Below are 24516 nucleotides of genomic sequence, written 5' to 3' on the forward strand. Positions count from 1 at the left end.
TTTGTCCATTTTTTATCACATTTTTATCACATTTTTGTCATTTTTTTGTCATTTTTTAATTTGTTTTTTTGTCACATTTTTATCAAATTTTTGTCACTTTTTTGTCGCATTTCTGTCATTTTTTCGTCACTTTTTTATCATTTTTTTGTCATTTTTTTGTCACATTTTTATCAATTTTTTATAAATTTTTTGTCATTTTTTTGTCAAATTTTTGTCATTTTTTTGTAACATTTTGCCACATTTTTACGTTAATTTTTTAATCTATTTTTTTGTCATTTTTTCGTCACTTTTTAATCATTTTTTTGTCAAATGTTTGTAATTTTTTTGTAACATTTTTATCAAATTTTTCTTTCATTTTTGTAACTTTTTTGTCACGTTTTGTCACATTTTTGTCACTTTTTTGTCACATTTCCATCATTGTTTCCGTCTCAGTTCTGTCTCTATTTTCACAGCTTTTTTCCAGAAGCTTTTGGATTGGGGTAAAGCCAAACTGGAGAAAATGTGTTCGGTTCAGGTGGGAGTTAAGGGGTTTTAATCTGCTTTTAACAAAAGTAATTAGTACCTCCTCAGTACACACAATAGAATCATGTGTATTAGCACCAGTGTTGAAATCGTATTTAGTTACTGAATATTTTAAATAACTCCCACCTGAACCGAGCACATTTTCTCCAGTTTGGCTTTACCCCAATCCAAAAGCTTCTGGGAAAAAGGTGTGAAAATAGCGACAAAACTGAGACGAAAACAATGATGGCAATGTGACAAAAAAATAAGAAAACATTGACAAAAATGTGATAAAAAATGGACGAAAAAACGACAAAAATGAGACAAAAAAATGACAAAAATGTGATAAAAAAAATGACAAAAATGTGACAAAAATGTGACAAAAAAATGTCAAAAATGTGACAAAAAATGACCAAAAATTGCCCCCCCCCCCCAAAAAGACAAAAATGTGAGAAAAATGACCAAAAAATGACAAAAAAGTTACAAAAAATAGTTCATTTGAAAGCTAAGACCTACAAAACTGATCGAGACTTTTTGTTGCGGAGTCGCCGTGTTTTTGTAGCTTTTTAAACATTTTTTCCGTTGCTTTTTGTTGTGTTTTTGCCATATTTTAGTCTCTTTATCGTCGCATTATTGTTGTTTTCTTTTGGCTCTATTTTTGTCACTTTTTTGTCGTGTTTTCATCCTTGTTTTTGACGCTTTTTTCAAGACGTTTTTAGATTTGGGTAAAGCCGAGCTGAAGACAACGTGCTCGGTTCAGGTGCGGCTTTAGAGGTTAATCACATGTATTCTTTCTTTCACGGTGTCTCGAATCATAAAGATCTGAAGATGACGGGACAAAATGCTACATGATGTCACCGCATAGCAACAGCATAGCAACATTACCAAAACGAGTGGCAAGTCCACATTTATCATCGGTGTTTGTGAATCTGACTGAACATGGAAACGAAGGGAACGTTTACGACGAGCTCACACTGTCTGATAAAAACCAAAGCAGCAGCGGAAGATTTTACTCCGACTCGATCAGGAAGTGGTTCTTCTCATTTCAGTCCCACGTCTGGAGCTAATCTGAGAGGAAGTGATGACGATAAAAGAGAAGATCAGGCGCTGAAACACTGAGCTAAGATTAGAGATAATATAATGGACGGACTGTATGTGCTGCAAACAGTTCAGTTAAGTTCAGTTCAAATTTTTTATTCAGCCATGGCGTTATTACAGACACAATAATAACAACAACAGCAAAGTCTTCAGTGCTGAATAGGAGCATAAGGAAGACATTGTCTTATAAATTTCATGCCTCTTTTTTTTTTTTTTTTTCAAAATCTGAGCTGGCTCTGAACAGACGGCTCGCCTGTTTTTGATTTGTTTGAGCCCATATCAAGGTACAATAATACTTTACATCTAAATCGTATTTTCCAAGTACATTTTTTTCATAAATTGTATTTAATTGAGTGATTGTGTTACATGATTTTTGAACAATGTCCAAAGAATTCCATAAACTGATCCCTTTTACAAGAAACCCCTTTTGTTTTTGTGAAGTGTGTGAAAATGGAACCCAGAACTTTCGTCTGTTGTTACCATCTGTGTGATGAACATAAATTTCTTTTGGATATGTATTGGCAGCACAAACTGGCATCATAGGAGGCATTGTACTTTGCTGAGGACTTCACTGATATCATTAATGTACATGATAAATAGTTTAGGTCCCAGTCTGAAAGAGAAACCTGAAAACTGTCCAAAGTAAACCAAGAATAAACAAGTTCCTGTACTCTATAAGTATCTCTGTAATGTTATCTCTCTTTAAAGCCACACCGCGTAGAATTTTACCCAATAAATACAATTGAAAAGCAAGCATTTATTTCATGACAGATATTTTCATCATTGAAAAGTACCTTGTAAATGTACAAACAAACCTTCATGAGGCTCAGCCCGGCTAAGATATGACTGTAAACTTTACTGGGAGTGGGTACGTCTCCAGCTCGTCTCCATGGAGATGTGACGAAAGGCAGTAGAATTTGAGATTTAAATAGGTTAGATTCTCATCCAAATCCATTCTTTTATTACACACTGCAGTACCAGCATTTTCTATGTCATTAGGAGCATATTTTGTTTTGCCACAACAGTAGAGTCCAAAATGTTACGCAGTGTACCTTTAAGATGATGTATTTGATGATGACACAGTCTGGAACAGATTTAAATGAATTATATGTATTGGCACCAACTTATTTTTCACCCTCCACATAATTTGTAGTGTTTTAAATTTGACCAATTCATTAAATTTCAAGGTCTGCAGTTTTATAAACAGTTTGTTTGTGTGATCTCGTGGACCTTTGAGAGTCACAATTCTTATAGTTTTCTTCTGGAGTAAGAACAACCTGTCTGTATAACTGGTGCCTGCATTTCCCCACACTTCAATACAGTCTGTTATATAAGGAACTAAGGCTGAGTGTGTTTAACCTTATACAGGATACCAATATTTTTACTAACTTTACCTTTGATGTGGTCGATATGAGGCTTCCAGCTAAGTTTGCTGCCTAGGAAAACCCCGGAGACACATTCAATATTTACATCCTCAATAACTAGTTTTGTACATGCATTTTTTCTTATTTCCAAACACCATTTTATTTGTCTTATCCCAGTTTAAGAACAATTTATTATAATCAAACCATGTCTTTAATACTGTCATTTCTCTTTCAATGTCGGCCATTAATTCATTTAAAGGGGGGGTATTATGCAAAATGGACTTTTTCAAGCTTTACATCATGTTATTAAGTCATTCCCTCATTAAAAACATGCCTGAAGTGTTGCCTTAGCACATTCACGTATTTTCGAGTAATCTGTAGAAACTCTGATGGCGGCCATTTTAGGGATAAAACGCCTGATTCCTTCAGGGAACGCCCTCGACCTCCAGGATACGCCTCCGAGCTTTCGTCACCAGCCGAGTAACCAACCACTGCTCCTCAGCAGAACCCCCTCCCCGCAGTGTCTAGCCCTAAGATGTAAACAGAGTCATCATGGAGGTTTAGCTTCATGTGTTGTGAACCGGAGCCACAGAAGACTTTTACAAAGACACATCAGTGTTTCTGTTACCGAAACACCCAGGATTAAAACCGGTGACAAGAACACTTATTTCAGTGTCTGGTTCTGCGCTGGGCCTTGATGATGCACAGAGCCTCCGGAGAAAGCTAATGCTAAGCTAAACCTCGAGTCATCACGTGAAAACGAGAAATATGCACAAATAAAGTCAATAAAACCACCAGACACATAAAGAACCGTTTAACAATGATCACACACGGAGCCTGGCTTGTTGATTTGGAAGTTTATTGCTCACATTTCATCTACAATGGGTCATAGCCGAGTGGCTTTCTCCCGGAGCTAACAAGCTAGCCGCGACAAGCTAACGGGAAAATTCACTGAATACAAGCAGCATATTATGCATTGAAAACGTCACTAAAACAGGCAACTGCTTGAAGCAGCCTTTATGACGATCACACACGGAGCCTGGCTTGTTGATTGTGTAGTTTATTGCTCACATTTCATCTACAGTGAGTCGTAGCCGAGTGGTTTCTCCCGGAGCTAAGGCACTATTAGCCACGACAAGCTAACAACCTTCACCTTCACAACATTCATTGAAAACAGGCAGCATATTATGCACAAATAACGTCAATAAAGCAGCAACTACTCGAAGCAGCCTTTACGATGATCACACAATGAGCCTGGCTTTACACATTTGTGGTTTATTGCAGACTTTTCATCAACAATGAGCTGTAGTCGATTATAACAAGCTAACGGGTAACCTCGAAAAAACACTGTCCACCTGCACAGATAATGTCCGTCTTTTGAATGGTATGGGCTCCTGCAGATCCTGGTGTCGTCCATGGGGGTATAGTTAGAGATCCATAGGGCATGGCAGATGCAAAGAGAAGCCTCCAAACAGCAGTTATTTTTCAGGCAAGAGCCCCTTCCAAGCGTCCGGTGTGGAAGGTTCGTCTCCAAATAATATCCTGTGTGGCCATTGTTCACAAAGTGATAAACAGTAGCTCCTTTCCAACAATAAAAATTAAAATGCACCGATCGTAGTTTCAATACTGTTGAGAAGCGGAGTGTTGTTGTGATGCCACAGACAGCGTGTGGAGGGGGCGTGTCGGAAAGGGTCAGAGGTTCTTAAAGAGACAGGGGCCTATTTCAAGTCATTCACTACAGCCATTTTGAAAGAGCAATTTTATACAAGGCAGTTATTCTAATTTACTGCATTTACAGACCAACAGAAGGTTTGGTCATCATTGTAGTGTGATATAGACTGGTGCTATGTGGCTGAAAAAAGCATAATACCCCCTCTTTAAATCTGTTCCAGACTGTGTCATCATCAAATACATCATCTTAAAGAGAGATAACATTACAGAGATACTTATAGAGTACAGGAACTTGTTTATTCTTGGTTTACTTTGGACAGTTTTCAGGTTTCTCTTTCAGACTGGGACCTAAACTGTTTACCATGTACATTAATGATATCAGTGAAGTCCTCAGCAAAGTACAATGCCTCCTATTTGCCGATGATGCCAGTCTGTGCTGTTCTGGAAAAGATCTCGAGCTGCTTTTGAATACAGGAGGAACTGAACTTGAGATACTAAAAAAATGTAAATGAACTTTCCATAAATCTGCATAAAACTGAATATATTGTGTTTGGAAACGGGGAAGTAAACAAACCGTGTCAACTCAAAATTAAGGAAGAGTTAAATTGGAAAGTGCAGATAAATACACTAAAGACTGTGTAAAATCAAAACCTCTGTGAATCACAACGCATTATATATACTGTACAATTCCCTCATCCTTCCACACCTGAGCTGTTGTGTGGAAATATGGGGGAATGCCTATGAAAAGTAAAATACAACCTATTTTCTTATTGCAAGAGAAAGCAAAAAGAGTGATCAGCCTTGCAGAATACTTGGCTCCAACAAATTCACTTTTTATTAGATTAAATATCTTAAAAATTGCACGATCTTGTTGATGTTTACACAGCAGTGGGGATGTACAAGGATCACAACCTCATGCTGTGTTTCAAATAAGAGAATCCTTACACAACCTCAGAGGAACTGATCTGCTACAAAACCTATGATGAAGACTGAAACTAAGAGGAGGTGTTTATCAGTTAAAGGCGTTGATCTATGGAACGGTTTACCTGTTCAACTTAAGGCGAGACGCTGCAGGTGAAGAGGGAAAAAATGTATATTTACAGTTATCAATTTTAAACTGTTGCTGTCGATCACTGGCATAAATGTGAGAAAAAAATACAAGTTTTCTGTCATTTTATCTTTTCATATAAGAACAAGGTGTTTTATGCCGAAAAATGCCCCAAATTTCCCATCTTTTCGGCAACAAAATCTGAATAATGGACAGAGCTACATTCAAACTTATGGTTTCATTTTATTAATGAATGAGTTGCCAAGACTTTTTCAGAGGGGATTTAGGATTTCTTGTTTAGTTTTAAAATAAGCTGTTTTTTAGTGGAAAATGTTGTAAAAATGTAATTTTCACCTTATTTTTTGACATTCAAAACTCAATAAATGGGGCTTAAGGGATTAAATAATAAAAAATCCCTCTGAAAAAATCTTCCAAATATTGTTCAGTCCAAGGCTGGAAAATGTGAAGTCTTTAGGTCCGACTGAATTGAGTTTTGCCTGTAGTGTCTCCCCTTAAGGGCTCCAAAACAATTAAGGGGAGACACTACAGGCAAAACTAAATTTTTTCAGTTTTCAGGTTTTGGGCCAAATTGGTCTCTGAACATATAAGCTTTCACCCAGAAACAGAAAACATGCCTAATCTTCACAATAACAGGTTTAAATATTGCCCTGATTCAATGTTCCCCCATAGACTTATATGGGAGAACACAATTTCAAAGCCCTTTTTCTCCAAACACATGTTTCTGTCATTGTGGCGACACTATGTCCACGTCAGTCGGACCTAAAGACTTCAAATCTTCCAGCCTTGGACTGAACAATGTTTGGAATGTTTCAGAGGGATTTTTTATTATTTAATCCCTTAAGCCCCATTTATTGAGTTTTGAATGTCAAAAAATAAGGCGAAAATTAAATTTTTACAACATTTTCCACTAAAAAACAGATTATTTTAAAACTAAACAAGAAATCCTAAATCCCCTCTGAGAAAGTCTTGGTAACTCATTCATCAATAAAATGAAACCATACATTTGAATGTAGCTCTATCCATTATTCAGATTTCGTCGCCGAAAAGATGGGAAATTTGGGGCATTTTTAGGCATAAAACACCTTGTTCTTGTGTAGAAAGGTAAAATGACAGAAAACTTGTATTTTTCTCTCACATTTATGCCAGTGATCGACAGCAAAAGTTTCAAATTGACATCTGTAAATATACATTTTTTCCCTATTCACCTGCAGTGTCTCGCCTTAAAGCATTGAAGAAAAGGTATAAATTGTCAGGCCATCTTCTTCTATCAGTGCTTGTGATCCTGCTGTTGCTCCTATGTGCTGTTCCGTCCACTTTGTGCAACTGAGATCTTCCTCCTCGCTGTCATGTTCCGGGCATTTGGATGCAAGGTGACACAAGGGGGCGCCCTTCCAACCTTCTCAGTGTAAATGTGAGTTGACTTTCTTCAGAGTGAGACTTTAGGTCAGACACAGCGGCTGTTTCCCAATGTCCAGGATCCTCGGCGTCTCGACCACTTCGGACGTCATTCGCGTCATCACGGCGCCGCCAAGTGGTTCCATTTCACCGGGACCACTCGCCCCCTCGCAGCTCGACTCCTCCGTTTGGTCAGTCTGGCCCAAATCAGCGTAAATGTGACACTTCCACAAATACACATGTGAACCTCTGACCCCCCGCCTTAACCCAGAGCATCTTCTCCAGTTCGGCTTTACCCAAATCTAAAAGCTTCTTGACTGGAGAGCAACACTGTAACGCCTCATTGTTTTGTTGCTTTTTCATTACTTTTTTGTGGCTTTTTTGCCGTGTTTTCGTCACTTTTTTCATCGCTTTGTCGCCACGTTTTCGTCACATTTTGTTGCTTTTCCAGCGCATTTTTGTTTTCGGAGGCTTTTCTTTTAACCCCTTAACTCCCGCCTGAACCGAGCACATTTTCTCCAGTTTGGCTTTACCCCAATCCAAAAGCTTCTGGGAAAAAGCTGTGAAAATAGCGACAGAACTGAGACAAAAACAATGATGGAAATGTGACAAAAAAGTGACGAAAAATTGATGAAAAATTGACAAAAATTGACGAAAAATGACAAAAAAAATGACCAAAAAAATGACAAAAAAAATGACAAAAAATGACAAAAAATGACAAAAAATTGAACAAAAAAGGACAAAAATTTGACGAAAACATTGATGTAAAAGTGACAAAAAATTTATGAAAAATTGACAAAAATTGACGAAAAATGACCCAAAAAAATGACCAAAAAAATGACAAAAAAGTGACAAAAAAGTGACAAAAATTTACAAAAAAATGACCAAAAAATTACAAAAATCTGACGAAAACATTGATGAAAAAGTGACAAAAAATTTACAAAATATGACAAAAATGTTACAAAAAATTTATACAAATTTGACCAAAAAATGACCACAAAAAAAATGAAAACAATGATGGAAATGTGACAAAAAATGGCCCAAAAAATGACCAAAAAATGTCAAAAAAATTACAAAAAAAGTGTAAATGTGAGTTGACTTTCTTCAGAGTGAGACTTTAGGTCAGACACCATGAGTGACAGTAACATGAGGCTAAACACAGTGAGCTCTTTGTTTCCAGTAAAAAGGCTGAGGCCTCATTGCTCTTCAGTCACAGACTGAGAAGTGAAGAAGGAAGTCACGGAGCTTCTGCTTTAGGCAGAACTGGGACAAACATGACTCCACAGCAGATACAAATGTCAAGGGTTTGTTTTTGTAGAGAGTCATTAATGATTAACCAATATTTCAATTACATACAGGCTTTTTCACACTTATTATGAAGAAATGGTTGAATTTCAATCTTTTATTGTTGCGTCCAGCAGAAGTGTAATGTTCTAACGCGGAGCTCAAATGTGACCAAACGCCAAGATCCAAGATCTGAGACAAAAATAATATTTCAGCGCTTTACGAGGTTAAGGGCCACACGAGGGTTAAAGGAGTTTATTAAAGTAATTGGACCTTGTATTGTGAAAATAATTAATTCGTCTTCGATGGCCGGTTCAGTCCCAGCTGTATTTAAACATTAGTTCAGCTGCTTCTCAAAAATACATAATCTTGACCCCAATGCTTTGTCTATTTTGGGCCTATTTGAAAACTCACCTATTTGTCAAAGGTCTTATTTAATTTGAATTTATTATATTATTGATATTTAATATATTTTCCACTATTCCCCTGAAGTGTCTCACCTCAAGATCTGCTTTTGCAACACACAGACGCCACACTGAAGCCCACTGTAACATTTCAGCTTTTATTGTGAAAGATCTTCCTTCTGTTTCCTGCTCCAGCTTCGACTGAACTTCACTTTCCATCCAGCAGTTGTTCTGAACCTCAGCAAGTGCAGGCGGGATAACCACTGCGCCACCACGGCCGAGTCCAACTTTCCCTCTGCAGGAGAAAAGTGTCCGAGCAGAACGAGCCGAGGACGTGAAAGGAATTTAAACGGCTTTTGGTGAAAAGAGTCGACCGGAGTCAGACGGAGGAGGAGGAGTTTTCCAGACAGAAGAAGAATAGAGAAGAATCTACACTAAAACAGGACACTTAAACGTCCCACACACCCCACAGTAAAAAGTGATTGACTCTTATATTACTTTAGGGGAGCAAAACCTTTGAAATTGAGTTTATAACATGGGTTTTAAACAGTATAGGGGAGAGAGCAGGGCCGGACTGGGACGGAAAACCAGCCCTGGACTCTGGTCAGCCTGGCCCAAATCAGCGTAAATGTGACACTTCCACAAATACACATGTGAACCTCTGACCCCCCGCCTTAACCCAGAGCATTTTCTCCAGCTTTGCCCAAATCTAAAAGCTTCTTGACTGGAGAGCGACACTGTAACGCCTCATTTTTATGTTGCTTTTTCATTACTTTTTTGTCACTTTTCTGTTGCTTTTCAAGCGCGTTTTTGTTTTTGGATGCTTTTCTTTTAACCCCTTAACTCCCACCTGAACCGAGCACATTTTCTCCAGTTTGGATTTACCCCAATCCAAAAGCTTCTGGAAAAAAGGTGAAAATAGTGACAAAATGAGATGAAAACAAGGATGGAAATGTGACAAAAAAGTGACGAAAAATTGATGAAAAAGTGGCAAAAATGTCACAAAAATGTGAGAAAAAATTTATACAAATTTGACCAAAAAATGACAAAAATCAGACGAAAACAATGATGGAAATGTGACGAAAATTTGATGAAAAAAAAGACAAAAATAAAAATGTGACAAAAATTTGATAAAAAATGGACGAAAAAATGACAGAAATGAAAAACACATAAATGAATAAAGCTCAGGCATTGGGAGCTTTAGGACATGGGCTTTTCTGTCTATGATGGACAGAGACATAAAAATAAAACATTATATTGAATGAAAATAAACTAAATAAATAAATGTCATCAGCACAATTCTAATATAACTGCTCTTAAATGTGTCGCCGACTTTACTTAAGGAAATGTAAATTTACTAATTACAAACCAATCTGTGAAAAAAGTAAGAACGTTGAAGAAAATGCCTTGTACTTGTATTGGTATTCGGTATCGGCGAGTACTTAAATCCAAGTACTCGTATCGCTTTTAGAAAAAGTGGTATCGGTGCCTCCCTACTTTTTATGTGAAAATAAAAGTTCATATCTGTGTGTAATTGACCTTGCAGTAACAAGTTGCATAGTTGCCAGTTCCACTTCATTCTTCTTCTACATATTCTGTTCTTTTCCCCATAATCCCTTTAATCCCTCGTGTCTTTGCTCAGGACTGAGGACCGGAAGCGTCTGATGCCGGAGAAGAAGCTGAAGCTGAAGCTGAAGCTGAAGCTGAAGCTGAAGCGGCCTGAAGGATCTGAACGGCGGCGTCTCTGTTGTGTCTGCGGGCCTCGTGCAGCGGAGAGCTCCCCCACCTGGACACAACACGCAACTACATCACAAAACAATTATCACAGGAGCAATAACAGGGATCTGACTGACTTTAACCTCTTAACCCCCACCTGAACCGAGCACTTTTTCTCCAGTTTGACTTTACCCAAATCTAAAAGCTCATTAGAAAAAGCAAAAGATAAATGAGACGAAAACGAGGATGAAAACGCAACAAAAGAGCGATAAAAATGTGACGACAATGTGATAAAAAAGTGTAAAAAATATGATGTAAAAGTGATGAAAAAGTGTCAAAAAAGTGTGAAAAATATGACGAAAAAGTGACGAAAAAGTGTGAAAAAAGTGTAAAAAAAAGTAAAAAATATTACGAAAAAGTGACGAAAAAGTGTCCAAAAAGTATTAAAAATATGACGAAAAAGTGTCAAAAAAGTGACAAAAAAGTGTCAAAAAAGTGTAAAAAATATGATGAAAAAGTGACGAAAAAGTGACGAAAAAGTGACAAAAAAGTGTAAAAAATATGACGAAAAAGTGTCAAAAAAGTGTAAAAAATATGACGAAAAAGTGACAAAAAAGTGTAAAAAAATATGACCAAGTGTCAAAAAAGTGAGAAAAAAGTAAAAAAATATGACCAAGTGACAAAAAAGTGTAAAAAAATATGACCAAGTGACAAAAAAGTGTAAAAAAATATGACGAAAAAGTGACGAAAAAGTGACGAAAAAGTGACAAAAAAGTGTAAAAAATATGACGAAAAAGTGTCAAAAAAGTGTAAAAAATATGACGAAAAAGTGTCAAAAAAGTGTAAAAAATATGACGAAAAAGTGTCAAAAAAGTGTAAAAAATATGACGAAAAAGTGTCAAAAAAGTGTAAAAAATATGACGAAAAAGTGACGAAAAAGTGACGAAAAAGTGACAAAAAAGTGTAAAAAATATGACGAAAAAGTGTAAAAAAAGTGTAAAAAATATGACGAAAAAGTGACAAAAAAGTGTAAAAAAATATGACCAAGTGTCAAAAAAGTGAGAAAAAAGTAAAAAAATATGACGAAAACGTGTCAAAAAAGTGTGAAAAATAGGACGAAAAAGTGACGAAAAAGTGTCAAAAAAGTGTCAAAAAAGTGTCAAAAATATGACGAAAAAGTGTCAAAAAAGTGTAAAAAAATATGACGAAAAAGTGACGAAAAAGTGTGAAAAATATGACGAAAAAGTGACGAAAAAGTGACGAAAAAGTGACGAAAAAGTGACGAAAAAGTGTAAAAAATATGACGAAAAAGTGTCAAAAAAGTGTAAAAAATATGGCGAAAACGTGTCAAAAAAGTGTGAAAAATAGGACGAAAAAGTGACGAAAAAGTGTCAAAAAAGTGTCAAAAAAGTGTCAAAAATATGACGAAAAAGTGTCAAAAAAGTGTGAAAAATAGGACGAAAAAGTGACGAAAAAGTGTCAAAAAAGTGTCAAAAAAGTGTCAAAAATATGACGAAAAAGTGACAAAAAAGTGACAAAAAAGTGTAAAAAATATGACGAAAAAGTGTCAAAAAAGTGTAAAAAATATGACGAAAAAGTGTCAAAAAAGTGTAAAAAAATATGACGAAAAAGTGACGACAAAGTGACGAAAAAGTGTAAAAAATATGACGAAAAAGTGACAAAAAAGTGTAAAAAATATGACGAAAAAGTGTCAAAAAAGTGTAAAAAAATATGACGAAAAAGTGACGAAAAAGTGACGAAAAAGTGTAAAAAATATGACGAAAAAGTGACAAAAAAGTGTAAAAAATATGACGAAAAAGTGACAAAAAAGTGACAAAAAAGTGTAAAAAATATGACGAAAAAGTGACAAAAAAGTGACAAAAAAGTGTAAAAAAATGACGAAAACGTGTCAAAAAATGTCCAAAAACTGACGAAAAAGTGACCAAAAAGTGTAAAAAATATGACGAAAAAGTGACGAAAATGCAAAGAAAAGAAATAAAAGCGACTACAACATGGCAACAACGCAAGCAAAAAGTTTAGATGCGTTTTGTGGGTCTTAGCTTTCAAATGAGCCCTACAGGCTGTAACTGGACAAAATGCACTTGGCTGAGACGGGGGTTTAGAGGTTGTGCCGTGAGAAAGTTCATTAAACGTTGCTGCGTTTCCCACTCAAACCTTTGAACCAGGAAAGTGATTAAATTACACAAAACGTTCCTTAAAACACAGGAATGAGAGAAAACGCTCCTTGTTTTGAGAAGTTGTCACAGATTTGGACTGAAACCCCGTTATGACGTTCTCTGCACCTGCGACCACGGTGGGGGGAAAGGGTGGTTGCCATAGTTACGAGGAAAGCGCAGACCTGTCGCCGGCGTCGGGCTTCGCTCCGGCGTTTTCCAGCAGGAAGCGGACGACCTCTGCGTGACCTTCGGCCGCGGCCACGTGGAGCGCGGAGCGGCCGTCGTAATCCACCGCGTTCACGTCCGCGCCCGACAGGAAGTACCTGCGCCGGGAAATCGCCGCCGTCATTCACACACAGACAGTCCAAAAGATAAATAAATAAATGTACCTCCTGAGTGACTGCACGTCTCCTTTGAAAGCAGCCAGGAGCAGGTTCATGATCTGGTATCCCTGCAACACAAGAACACACTGTAATAGGCGGAGGACACTGCGGAGTCTACGGGCCAGGTCCAGCCGACTGCGGAACAGCCACATCCACCAGGCCAAAACCTGAGAGCAGCACCAGCTCGATTGCTCATACTCACTATATTAAACGGCATAAACTCACAGGTTTCCAGGAGCTCGAGGGGCTGGACTCACCTCGGACTCGGACTTCCACTGCCTGTAGGCCAGGACCTGCCTGAACGGGGTCCTGATGTCGAAGCTGTGCAGCTGGAACCGAGACACCAGCTCCTACCGATAAACCAGCAGAAAGATCAAGACGAGACAAGAAAATGTGTTGCAAGTTTTCTTTCCTTTTTGTACAGTTTGCCGAATTCATAAACTTCCTATAAATCTAAATAATGGATAAGTTTACATTTAAGGCTTTGTTGGTTTGTATATTTTATTTAGTTTTGAAAAAGCAATTTATTACTGGGAGGAAGAATATTTTAAAAAAACTGGACACAGGAAGAAAATGACAAGACAATTAAGCTGATTTTGAGATTTCCAATAGAACACGTGTTATTCCACTTAAAACAAGACAAAATAACTTGAAACTTAAAATGAGACACAAAAAAGTCAAGAAAAATCACTCCTTTTCCATTGACAATAAGAAAATCCAAATCAGCACAAACTCCAATGATTATAGTACTTTTAGGAATTAGACCAGGGGTGCCCAAAGTGGGGCCCGGGGGACAAATTTGGCCCCCTCTCCCATTCATTCTCGATGCTAAATATGGATGTAGTACACTTTTTGGCCACCAGCGTCAAATTGGGGGCGCTGTTTCACTCCTTTCGCAAAGTGAAGGAAACACTGTTGCAGTGGCTGTTTCTCAATTGCGAGGATCCGTTTGGCCACGTCGTTGACGTCCTCGGTGGCGGCTCCTCCAGAGTGTCCTCTCCCCGCCGCCTTTGAGCTCAGATGGAACGGCCTCCGGAGCGGCTGCGTCAGGTCACGTGTCAATCTATGCTCATTAAAACAACTGTTTTATGAATAACAGAGGCCAGGAAACTGTTTATGTGGAACACAACTTTTTTAAAGTGAGTTCAAACTAATAAAGTTTTGCGAGAAAAGAAAAAAGAAACTATGCTGCAGTGCATCATGGGTAATGTCAGCTCTCCGAGGCAGCGGAGGATCCACTGCTGTATCCTTCGTAAATGAGCCAAACGGAGGAGTCGAGCTGCGAGGGGGCGAGTGGTCCAGGTGAAATGGAACCACTTGGCGGCGCCGTGATGACGCGAATGACGTCTGAAGTGGTCGAGACGCCGAGGATCCTGGACATTGGGAAACAGCCTGTGTCTTGGTGTTTATCAACTTTCCCATTTTTCCAACTTTTATTGCAAAGGTTGTTGACGTCAACAAAGGTACATGTTTACTTCTAAAAGAATTTATGCTGAACAGATATCGCATTTCCTCTGAGTTAAGTGAATGAGGTAACAGTAGCGCAGCGGTTAGCGCTTGTGCCTCACAGGTCGAAGTTCCCGGGTTCGATTCCCACCTAGAAGGGGCCTTTCTGTGTGGAGTTTGCATGTTCTCCCCGTGTCTGCGTAGGTTAGTGGTAGGTTATAAAAAACATGTGCAATAGGTGAATCCTCCAGCCAGGTGTTTCTGACCACCAGCCTGGCTCCACATCATGGAGACGGGTCCCTGAGCGCCGGCCCAGGCTGGAGCTCACTGCTTCTACAGGTCGCCCCATGCGACACGGAGGATGGGTCAAATGCAGAGAACTCATTTCTCTACAGAGATTAATACAGGATCAGATTTAGATTTAAAGTCACTGTAGGTACGGTTGTTTACATTTTGCACTATATTGCTGCAATTAAATGCAAATGTATACCAAAGAAGAAAATAAAGCAACTACTATTATATGCAGTTATATGTGTTTGTCAAGTTTTCTAAAAGTCAATGTGGGCTAAACTTGAAAAAGCCAAACGTAGATGGAGGACAGAGGCTCAACTAAGCTTCATTACGTCTTTTTATTTTCTACTTTGTTGTTTTCCTTCTGAGAGCAGAATTTAGTTTACAGCAGCAGCAGTTTGAAAACCTTAGAAAAGAAAATACAATAAATAAGTATTTAGGCTATGTATGCCTTTTTAGACAGATTATATCAGAGCACAGTTTTAGCTATAGCATATGAACAATGCTAACTATAGTGTATTATAGATTACATACCAACAGTGTCTCCATTCTCTTGCTTGCATTGACCTTTGATTGTGAGGCAACAATGCCACACACCTGTCCAAGTGGTGCTAATCAAGTCAGGTTCAAGTTCACTTGCTAGAGCGCCCTCTGCTGCTCAACTAAACTATTACCAAACAAATTCTGTCACACCATTAACTTTTGACAGCACAGTGTTTCACGCTTGACATCGCTATGTTTGGCCCGTGACTCACAGGCACTTTTTCATTTTGGCCCTCGGAGAAAAAAAGTTTGGGCCCCCCTGAATTAGACACTGAAAAATATCTCAGAAATCCATTCAAAAAATGTAGGTATGAACCTAGAAAATGTTGTGTTTTTGAGTAAATGGGCTTTGAATTTACAGTTTTTCATGTAAAGTTATGGAGAAACTGTGACTCAGTGCAAAGTTGACACACCTTTGTAGGAAAAACTGAATACAGTAATAAAAAGTTAAAGTTTTTCCTGTAAATCCGTGGCGTTAGAGTTGTAATAAACAAGCTGCATGAACCTGGCAGAAGTGCAGAGCTCTCCAGTTGTTCCGGCTGGAGTCCGTCTCCGGAGAAAAGGCCATGAGCCCCAGGACTCCGGGCACGACCGCCAGCAAAGCACCCTGGGAAGTGGAGGCGGCGGGGACCGAGGTCTGAGGGCAAAGCGAGGGTCAGCAGATCTGTGTGACTACAAGGACTTACTCAAGCTCAGACCTTGAAGTGGAAGGCGGTGGAGAAGTGTCCGAGTCCCGCCGTCTGCATCACGGAGAGGAGGGACCTGGTCGCCGTGGGAGACAGGACCTGGTCACATGACAGCGGACAGAGGCCCCCGTTGGCCAGCGAGGCGGCCAGCGCTGCGCCGGACTCACACGTCACTTCAGTGGACGAGCACTGGGGACATTAAACAGCAGGTCTGTGGTTTCTGAAGTACTTTTGTCACACAGTACTTTGCTTCCTCTTAAGTAATATAGTATTTTGAAGTAACAGGGATTTTGGTTTCTCCACAGAGTGAACGGTGTCTTTTAACCTCTTACCACCTGCCTAAACCAAATGCATTCTGTCCTCTTTGGCCATTATATAGTCACTTTTTGGTTGAATTTTTGTCACATTTTTGTCAAATTTTTATTGAATTTTTGTCACATTTTTATTGATTTTTTGTCAAATTTTTGTCACATTTTTGTCAAATTTTTGGCACATTTTTGTCACATTTTTGTTGAATTTTTGACACTTTTTTATTGATTTTTTGTCAAATTTTTGTCAATTTTTTGTCAAATTTTTGTTGAATTTTTGGCACATTTTTGTTGAATTTTTGTCACATTTTTGTCACATTTTTATTGAATTTTTGTCACATTTTTGTTGATTTTTTGTCATATTTTTATTGGTTTTTTGTCATATTTTTGTTGAATTTGTGTCATATTTTTATTGATTTTTTGTCATATTTTTGTTGAATTTTTGTCACATTTTTATTGAATTTTTGTCACTTTTTGGTTGAATTTTTGTCACATTTTTATTGAATTTTTCGTCACTTTTTGGTTGAATTTTTGTCACATTTTTGTCACATTTTTATTGAATTTTTGTCACTTTTTGGTTGAATTTTTGTCACATTTTTGTCACATTTTTGTCAAATTTTTGTTGAATTTTTGTCACATTTTTGTTGAATTTTTGTCACATTTTTGTCACATTTTTGTCACATTTTAGTCACATTTTTGTCACATTTTTATTGAATTTTTGTTAAATTTTTGTTAAATTTTTGTTGAATTTTTTGTCACTTTTTGGTTGAATTTTTGTCACATTTTTGTCACTTTTTGGTTGAATTTTTGTCACATATTTGTCGCGTTTACATCCTTGTTTTCTTCTCATATTTTGTTCCTGTTTTGGTGTTTTTTTCCGAAGAAGCTTTTCGATTAGGGTAAAGCCAAACTGGATAAAATGGGTTCCATTCAGGTGGGAGTTAAGAGGTTAAAAAGAAGGTCTGCAGTTCAAAGGTGCAAACACTTCACCCTCAGTCTGAGTGGCTTCAGCATCTGAGTGAGTGGCACAGATCAGCCTCACTGTTTGTGAAGTGAAATGTATATAAATAACTAAGTACTTCAGACGTTTACTCAGTTCTTCATTGTGGGACAGTTTTACCTGCAGCATCAGGTCCAGCGCCGCGTTAATGTCCACTTTCTCCGGAAAACACTGGAAACAAAAGAATTTCAGACACGAAAATGTAGCGAAAAATGCAAATGATGAGCTTTTCAAAGGTCAATTTAAAACCTTTTTCTCCTGGAGATAATAGAACAGAGCGGAGAGACGGACGCTGGAGTCTCTGCTGCTGTTGTAACTAAAACAATAGAAATGAACACGTATTGTTTTAGTTTTTGATTCAGATCTGCATAGAAAGTACCTGGTGCAGTTCAGATTGGCGTGTTCCTTGTTGCACAGTCGCCGGATCACGTTCAGCACCTGAAAACAAAAACCAAATCTGACCATCTCTGCGATTAAAAAACATGAACAGTATTTGTGTTTAGTCGCTCACCGAGTCGTACTTCTCCTCTTCGTCAGCGCACGGCCGTCCTGTCAGCTGCACGTGCAAAAAAACACAAAAATCAGCTCAATGGAAAAGGAAAAACTAAAAAGTAACTGACCTGTAGTAGTGACGTGGTGACGATGGCTCCCGTCTCGGTCAGAGGAGTGTGAGGAATCCCTGCAGACACAAACGTTTCAGAAGTGTTTTACAAGAACAATACACTGATGAAGAACTGAGTAAAACAATACAATAAAGAACTGAGTAAAACAATACAATAATGAACTGAGTATATCCCATGCAGTTGTTGCTTTGAGGCCGTTTTTTATCAGAACTTACGGAAGTGTTTTTCTGCTTTTAACTTCTTAACCCCCACGACGTTAACCGAGCACATTTTCTCCAGTTTAATTTAGTCACTTTTTGACACTTTTTAATCATTTTTTTTGTCGCTTCTTTGTCACTTTTTGGTAATTTTTTTGTCATTTTCCTGGCACTTTTTGGTCACTTTTTTGTTGTTTTTTTTGTCACTTTTTGACATTTTTTTGTCTTTTTTTTCACTTTTTTGTCATTTTTTTGTCATTTTTTGATCAATTTTTTGTCACTTTTCTGTCATTTTTTGTCACTTTTTGGTCACTTTTTGGTCACTTTTTTTGTCACTTTTTTGTCACTTTTTGGTCACTTGTTGGTCACTTTTCTGTCATTTTTTTTGTCACTTTTTTGTCACTTTTTTGTCAATTTTTTGTCATTTTTTTGTCACTTTTTTTTCACTTTTTTGTCAATTTTTGGTCAGTTTTTGGTCACTTTTCTGTCATTTTTTTCACTTTTCTGTCATTTTTTTCACTTTTTTGTCATTTTTTTGTCGATTTTTGGTCACTTTTCTGTCGTATTTTTGTTCGTTTTTTTTGTCATTTTTTTGTCATTTTTTGTCACTTTTTTGTCACTTTTTTGTCATTTTTTGTCACTTTTTTGTCATTTTTTTGTCACTTTTTTGTCATTTTTTTGTCATTTTTTGTCACTTTTTTGTCACTTTTTGGTCACTTTTTGGTCACTTTTTGGTCACTTTTCTGTCACTTTTTTGTCACTTTTTGGTCACTTTTTGGTCACTTTTTGGTCACTTTTCTGTCACTTTTTTTGTCACTTTTTTGTCACTTTTTTGTCACTTATTTGTCTTTTTTGTCACTTTTTTGACACTCTTTCTTATACTTTTTTTGTCCATTTTCGGACACTTTTTTGTCGCTTTTTCATCGCTTTTTGGTTGCACGATTTGTTGCGTTTTTGCTGCTTTTTTTCATTTACTTCATTGTCACTCTCTGGATGTTTTTTGTAAGAAGCTTTCAGACTTGGGTAAAGCTGAACTGCAGAAAATACACTCGGTTAAGGCTAAGGGTTTAAGAGGTTTATTTAACTTAGAATAACAGGTTTTACTGATTTTATTTGCCTTCTAAGTGTAATTGCTTGTTCTTTAACACACTCTTCTTGCTCTTCCCTTGGCTTTTTTTTCTACCCAGATATTCTCTTTCCCTCCTTTGCCCACGTTTCCAAATCTCGCTTTTCTGGACCTGTTTTGTTGAGGGCGAACGGAGAATCGTATCTGGAAAACTCCTCGAACCCGACGTATCTGTGAACGAGGTCCGGTCCGAGTAAATCCACGGCGGCTCCGTAAACCAGGGCCCAGGACAGTTCCTCCAGCAGCACCGGGCCGGACCAGTCCCCCAACGACAGCCTGAGGGAGAGGAGGATGATACATGACCTCTGAACCCCCATTTTAACTGAGCAGGTTTTCTTCAGTTCGACTTGACCCGAATCGAAAAGCTGCTTGAAAAAGAAAAACGTCAAAATAGGGACAAAAGAGTGACGAAAATGAGGAGGAAAACGCAGCAAAACAGGTGACAAAAACGAGACAAAAAAAGCAACAAAAAACGTGAACAGTGATGAAAAAGCGACAAAAAAAGTGTAAAAAAAGTGTAAAAAAAGTGTTAAAAAAAAAAAGTCGAAAAAAAGTCTCAAAAAAGTCCAAAAAAAGTGACAAAATAGGGACAAAATAGGGACGTAAATGAGGAGGAAAACGCAGCAAAACAGGTGACAAAAACGAGACAAAAACGAGACAAAAAACGTGAACAGTGATGCTAAAGTGTAAAAAAAAGTGTAAAAAAAGTGTAAAAAAAAGTGTCAAAAAAAGTGTCAAAAAAATGTCAAAAAAGTGACAAATAAGTCTAAAAAAAGTGTCAAAAAAGTGACAAATAAGTCTAAAAAAAGTGTCAAAAAAGTGACAAAAAAGTGACAAAAAGTGACAAAAAAGTGACAAAAAGTGACACAAAAACGTGTCAAAAAAATATCAAAAAAAGTCAAAAAAGTGACAAATAAGTCCAAAAAAAGTGACAAAAAAGTGACAAAAATGTTTAAAAAAAATGTAAAAAAAGTGACAAAAAAGTGTCAACAAAGTGACAAAAAAATGTAAAAAAAATGTAAAAAAAAAATGTAAAAAAAGTGACAAAAAAATGTCAAAAAAATGTCAACAAAGTGACAAAAAAGTGACAAAAAAGCGACAAAAAGTATTTTGAGGGACTACTTTCTCGCAGATCACTCCGCCGCTGTGTAGCTTATACAACCACGAAGCTGATGCTGCTCAAATATAAGTTATTTTAAATGCAAAATGGTTAAAATGACTCTATGGACACAGACATTTATATGGTTAGTCTGGTGTTATCAGTGATTTGTCTCAGGTGCTCTGTGGAGCGGGTCACACTGTGTTTAATGCAGGCTAGCTGATACCATAGACATGCACTAGCCTTGCACTAGCCTAGCGCCACGAAACGCTTCAAATATATGTCAAACATCCTGAAACATCCCTTTAAGTGGCTATATGGCATTTTCCAGTTTGCACTTTTCATGATAAAATGATAAATCACCCCAAAGCCAAAAAGCTAGATCACCTCTGTCCGTCCACAGTGCAGATGGAGACGCCCCACTTCCTGCTATCGACTCCACCGTTTTCTTTCTCCTGAACACAGAGAGTATTTAGACACTTGTGCTGTGGTGAGGTTCTCTTGGGCTGGAGCTGGAGCTGGAGGACACCTGTCTACTGTCTGTGCTGTGGTGACGTTCTCGCCCTGAGCTGGAGGAGACCTGTCTATAGTCTGTGCTGTGCTGACGTTCTCGCCCTGAGCTGGAGCTGGAGGACACCTGTCTGCAGTCTGTGCTGTGGTGATGTTCTCCTGAGCTGGAGGACACCTGTCTGCAGTCTGTGCTGTGGTGATGTTCTCGTGAACTGGAGGACACCTGTCTGCAGCCGGAGAACAGCTTCTGCGTCTCGTCCGTGAAGGTGGAAAAGTCCGGGATCACGAACCGGCCCTGAACAGCTTTGAGGATCAGAGACACGGAGCCGGTCACACACCTGCAATACACAGCAGTTTATCTATAAAACATATATTTATATATGTGTATATGGTTTCAGTCACACACCTGCAATACACAGCAGTTTATCTATAAAACATATATTTATATATGTGTATATGGTTTCAGTCACACACCTGCAATACACAGCAGTTTATCTATAAAACATATATTTAGATATGTGTATATGGTTTCAGTCACACACCTGCAATACACAGCAGTTTATCTATAAAACATATATTTAGATATGTGTATATGGTTTCAGTCACACACCTGCAATACACATCAGTTTATCTATAAAACATATATTTAGATATGTGTATATGGTTTCAGTCACACACCTGCAATACACAGCAGTTTATCTATAAAACATATATTTAGATATGTGTATATGGTTTCAGTCACACACCTGCAATACACATCAGTTTATCTATAAAACATATATTTAGATGCTTTAGCCTGGTTAACAGGGTGTTTCTCAGTCGTCCAGGGCTATAATAGAAAGCTGCATCCACCACGGTGAGGCGGATCCGCCGTGATCGTGCGCCCTCTGCTGGTCGGAGCAGATTGACGACGGTATTATTTGTTAATGATTATGTTTCACAATTATTGTTAGGTTTACATTAAAATCGTTAGGATTAGAGTTAGTTTAACATTAGGGCTAGGTTAAGACTAGGGTTTGGTTAAGATTATGGATAGTTTAGGTTAAGATTAGGGATAGTTTAGGTTAAGATTAGGGTTTGGTTAAGATTATGGATAGTTTAGGTTAAGATTATGGATAGTTTAGGTTAAGATTAGGGATAGTTTAGGTTAAGATTGGGGATAGTTTTTGGTTAAGATTAGGGATAGTTTAGGTTAAGATTGGGGATAGTTTTTGGTTAAGATTAGGGATAGTTTAGGTTAAGATTGGGGATAGTTTAGGTTAAGATTAGGGATAGTTTAGGTTAAGATTAGGGATAGTTTAGGTTAAGATTAGGGATAGTTTAGGTTAAGATTGGGGATAGTTTAGGTTAAGATTGGGGATAGTTTAGGTTAAGATTGGGGATAGTTTAGGTTAAGATTGGGGATAGTTTAGGTTAAGATTGGGGATAGTTTAGGTTAAGATTGGGGATAGTTTAGGTTAAGATTGGGGATAGTTTAGGTTAAGATTGGGGATAGTTTAGGTTAAGATTAGGGATAGTTTAGGTTAAGATTGGGGATAGTTTAGGTTAAGATTGGGGATAGTTTAGGTTAAGATTGGGGATAGTTTTTGGTTAAGATTAGGGATAGTTTAGGTTAAGATTAGGGATAGTTTAGGTTAAGATTGGGGATAGTTTAGGTTAAGATTGGGGATAGTTTAGGTTAAGATTGGGGATAGTTTAGGTTAAGATTGGGGATAGTTTAGGTTAAGATTGGGGATAGTTTAGGTTAAGATTAGGGATAGTTTAGGTTAAGATTAGGGATAGTTTAGGTTAAGATTAGGGATAGTTTAGGTTAAGATTAGGGTTAGGCTAAAATTAGGGTTAGATTTGTTAGGATTACGCTAGGTTAAGATTAGGATCGCTTAGGAACAAAAATAACAACCAATTTGTTTTCTGTTCGAAGTTAAGTTATCTTTATCAATCAACAGAAGCATCTCATTACACTTTGCAAATGTCTGCATAAGATTTTTGTTTTGTTTTCATGAAAAAAACTGATATAACTTGCCTAACTCCTCACGTGGGTGAAGTAGATCAACATCAATCCACATCAGCCTTCCTAAAAGCTGACCGGTCTAGATCCGCCTCATCCAGCAGAGGGCGCACTATCACTGTTGAGAACCCCAGTTTTGCTTAATGTTTGAATGTGACATAGCGTGACCTGTGGAAGGAGCTCCTGTCGATGGTCCCGTCTGAATCCTGCAGTTTCCTCATGTGAAAGAAACTCTCTCTGAGCCGCGGGTCCGACCGGTGCAGCCCGGAGCTCCAGATCGACTGGAACAAATGCAAGATTAAGAAAAACACATCTCAGGCTCCATCACCATCTTCTCTCTGAGCTTCTGTTGAAAAATGATGGCTTTTACTCCACAACAGTTCAAATATGATGCTCAGCGTTACGTTTTTATCAAGGTTAGGGGAGGCGGCTGCGTGTTTGGTCCCATTTTAACCTCTTAACTCCCGCCTGAACCGAGAGGATCTTTTTCCTCACGTCATCAGATTTTTTTTTCCATCATTTTTTTGTTGGGTATTCAACTATATTTATTTTTGTAACTTTTTGTCATTTTTTTGTAATTTTTCGTCACAGTTTTGTAATTTATTTGTCAAATTTTTATCACATTTTTGTAATTTTTTTTGTCACATTTTTTGTCACATTTCCATCATTGTTTTCGTCTCAGTTTTGTTGCTATTTTCACAGCTTTTTTCCAGAGGCTTTTGGATTGGGGTAAAGCCAAACTGGAGAAAATGTCCCCGTCACTGAGAGAGAAGTCGGGGAATCGCTCGTGAAGTTAGCGTGAGTCTGACTTTCAACTTACCCAGAGATTCAGCACCATTCCTCCACCTGCGCCTTCAACTAAGCTAGGCTAGCTGCTAGCGTTGCTGCTTCTAGCCTAGCCAAACGTTGCCAAGCAACGCGCAAACTTTTGGGAACTATTTGTCGCGGAAGTCATTAAATAAACCTTTGGACCTTCATAAAAGTGTACGAAGTTTATGTTGTGTGTTCAGTTGGCAAATGGCCGAATAATAAGCGGATCATGTATAGAACGCTGGTCATTATCGGGAAAATAAGCACCGACAGAAGGGGCGCCCTTACTTACAATATAGTCCCCTCTTTTATCCGCTTAGAAAATCCACATTGTTTAATTTTGTGTAATTATACTTTGTAGTGGAACACTTCACGTAACCAAGCCTGGCTAACACCAGACTAAAATCACAAGTGATATTTAGTCTGGGGACACCAATTCATTTTCTCGTAGGAGAGGTGTGGTTTACGATCGTCCATAGTCGTTTATTGGGCGATACGAAAAAAAAAAAAAAAAAGTCTCATGCGTCTGCACGAGGCCACAGCCAATCGTATCATCGTATGAGACGACGTATGACGCACCCGCTGTAAACTTTTGAGCTAAATTATTTAGAACAAGGTCTAAAGCTTGATCAAAAAATACCATCGTGTCTGCTGCTGTCATGTTGGATCCGTAAATAAACGTTTTATTTTTTTATCCGTAAATAAACTACAAGCTTCCGTATATCGAATAGCGCGTCATCGTCTTGCCGTCCCTCCTCGCTCTGTGATTGGTTCCCAAATCCATGCGAAAATTTGGGCCATGGTCCC

At 38.0% G+C, this 24516-nt stretch overlaps 1 protein-coding gene across 1 annotated transcript in view; it reads right to left on the reverse strand.

The window, feature by feature from the left end:
• Nucleotides 1-10424: 10424 nt before the first annotated feature.
• glsl (glutaminase like) overlaps nt 10425-24516 on the reverse strand; it is a gene marked incomplete at its 3' end in the record, with an annotated part of 28504 nt that continues 14412 nt past the window's right edge. Inside the window, exons 7-21 of the mRNA XM_079560007.1 lie at nt 23068-23180; nt 20911-21229; nt 20769-20836; nt 19395-19558; nt 17957-18015; nt 17848-17892; nt 17716-17774; nt 17586-17652; nt 17457-17507; nt 16041-16217; nt 15848-15979; nt 13320-13412; nt 13069-13130; nt 12862-13002; nt 10425-10572 (exon numbers count right to left, since the gene is read on the reverse strand). Coding sequence (XP_079416133.1) covers nt 10425-10572; nt 12862-13002; nt 13069-13130; nt 13320-13412; nt 15848-15979; nt 16041-16217; nt 17457-17507; nt 17586-17652; nt 17716-17774; nt 17848-17892; nt 17957-18015; nt 19395-19558; nt 20769-20836; nt 20911-21229; nt 23068-23180 — 1698 coding nt within the window. The remainder of the gene's footprint in view (nt 10573-12861; nt 13003-13068; nt 13131-13319; nt 13413-15847; nt 15980-16040; nt 16218-17456; nt 17508-17585; nt 17653-17715; nt 17775-17847; nt 17893-17956; nt 18016-19394; nt 19559-20768; nt 20837-20910; nt 21230-23067; nt 23181-24516) is intronic.

Source organism: Gobius niger, assembly GCF_951799975.1.
Source record: "Gobius niger genome assembly, chromosome: 7".
Lineage (NCBI taxonomy): Eukaryota > Metazoa > Chordata > Actinopteri > Gobiiformes > Gobiidae > Gobius > Gobius niger.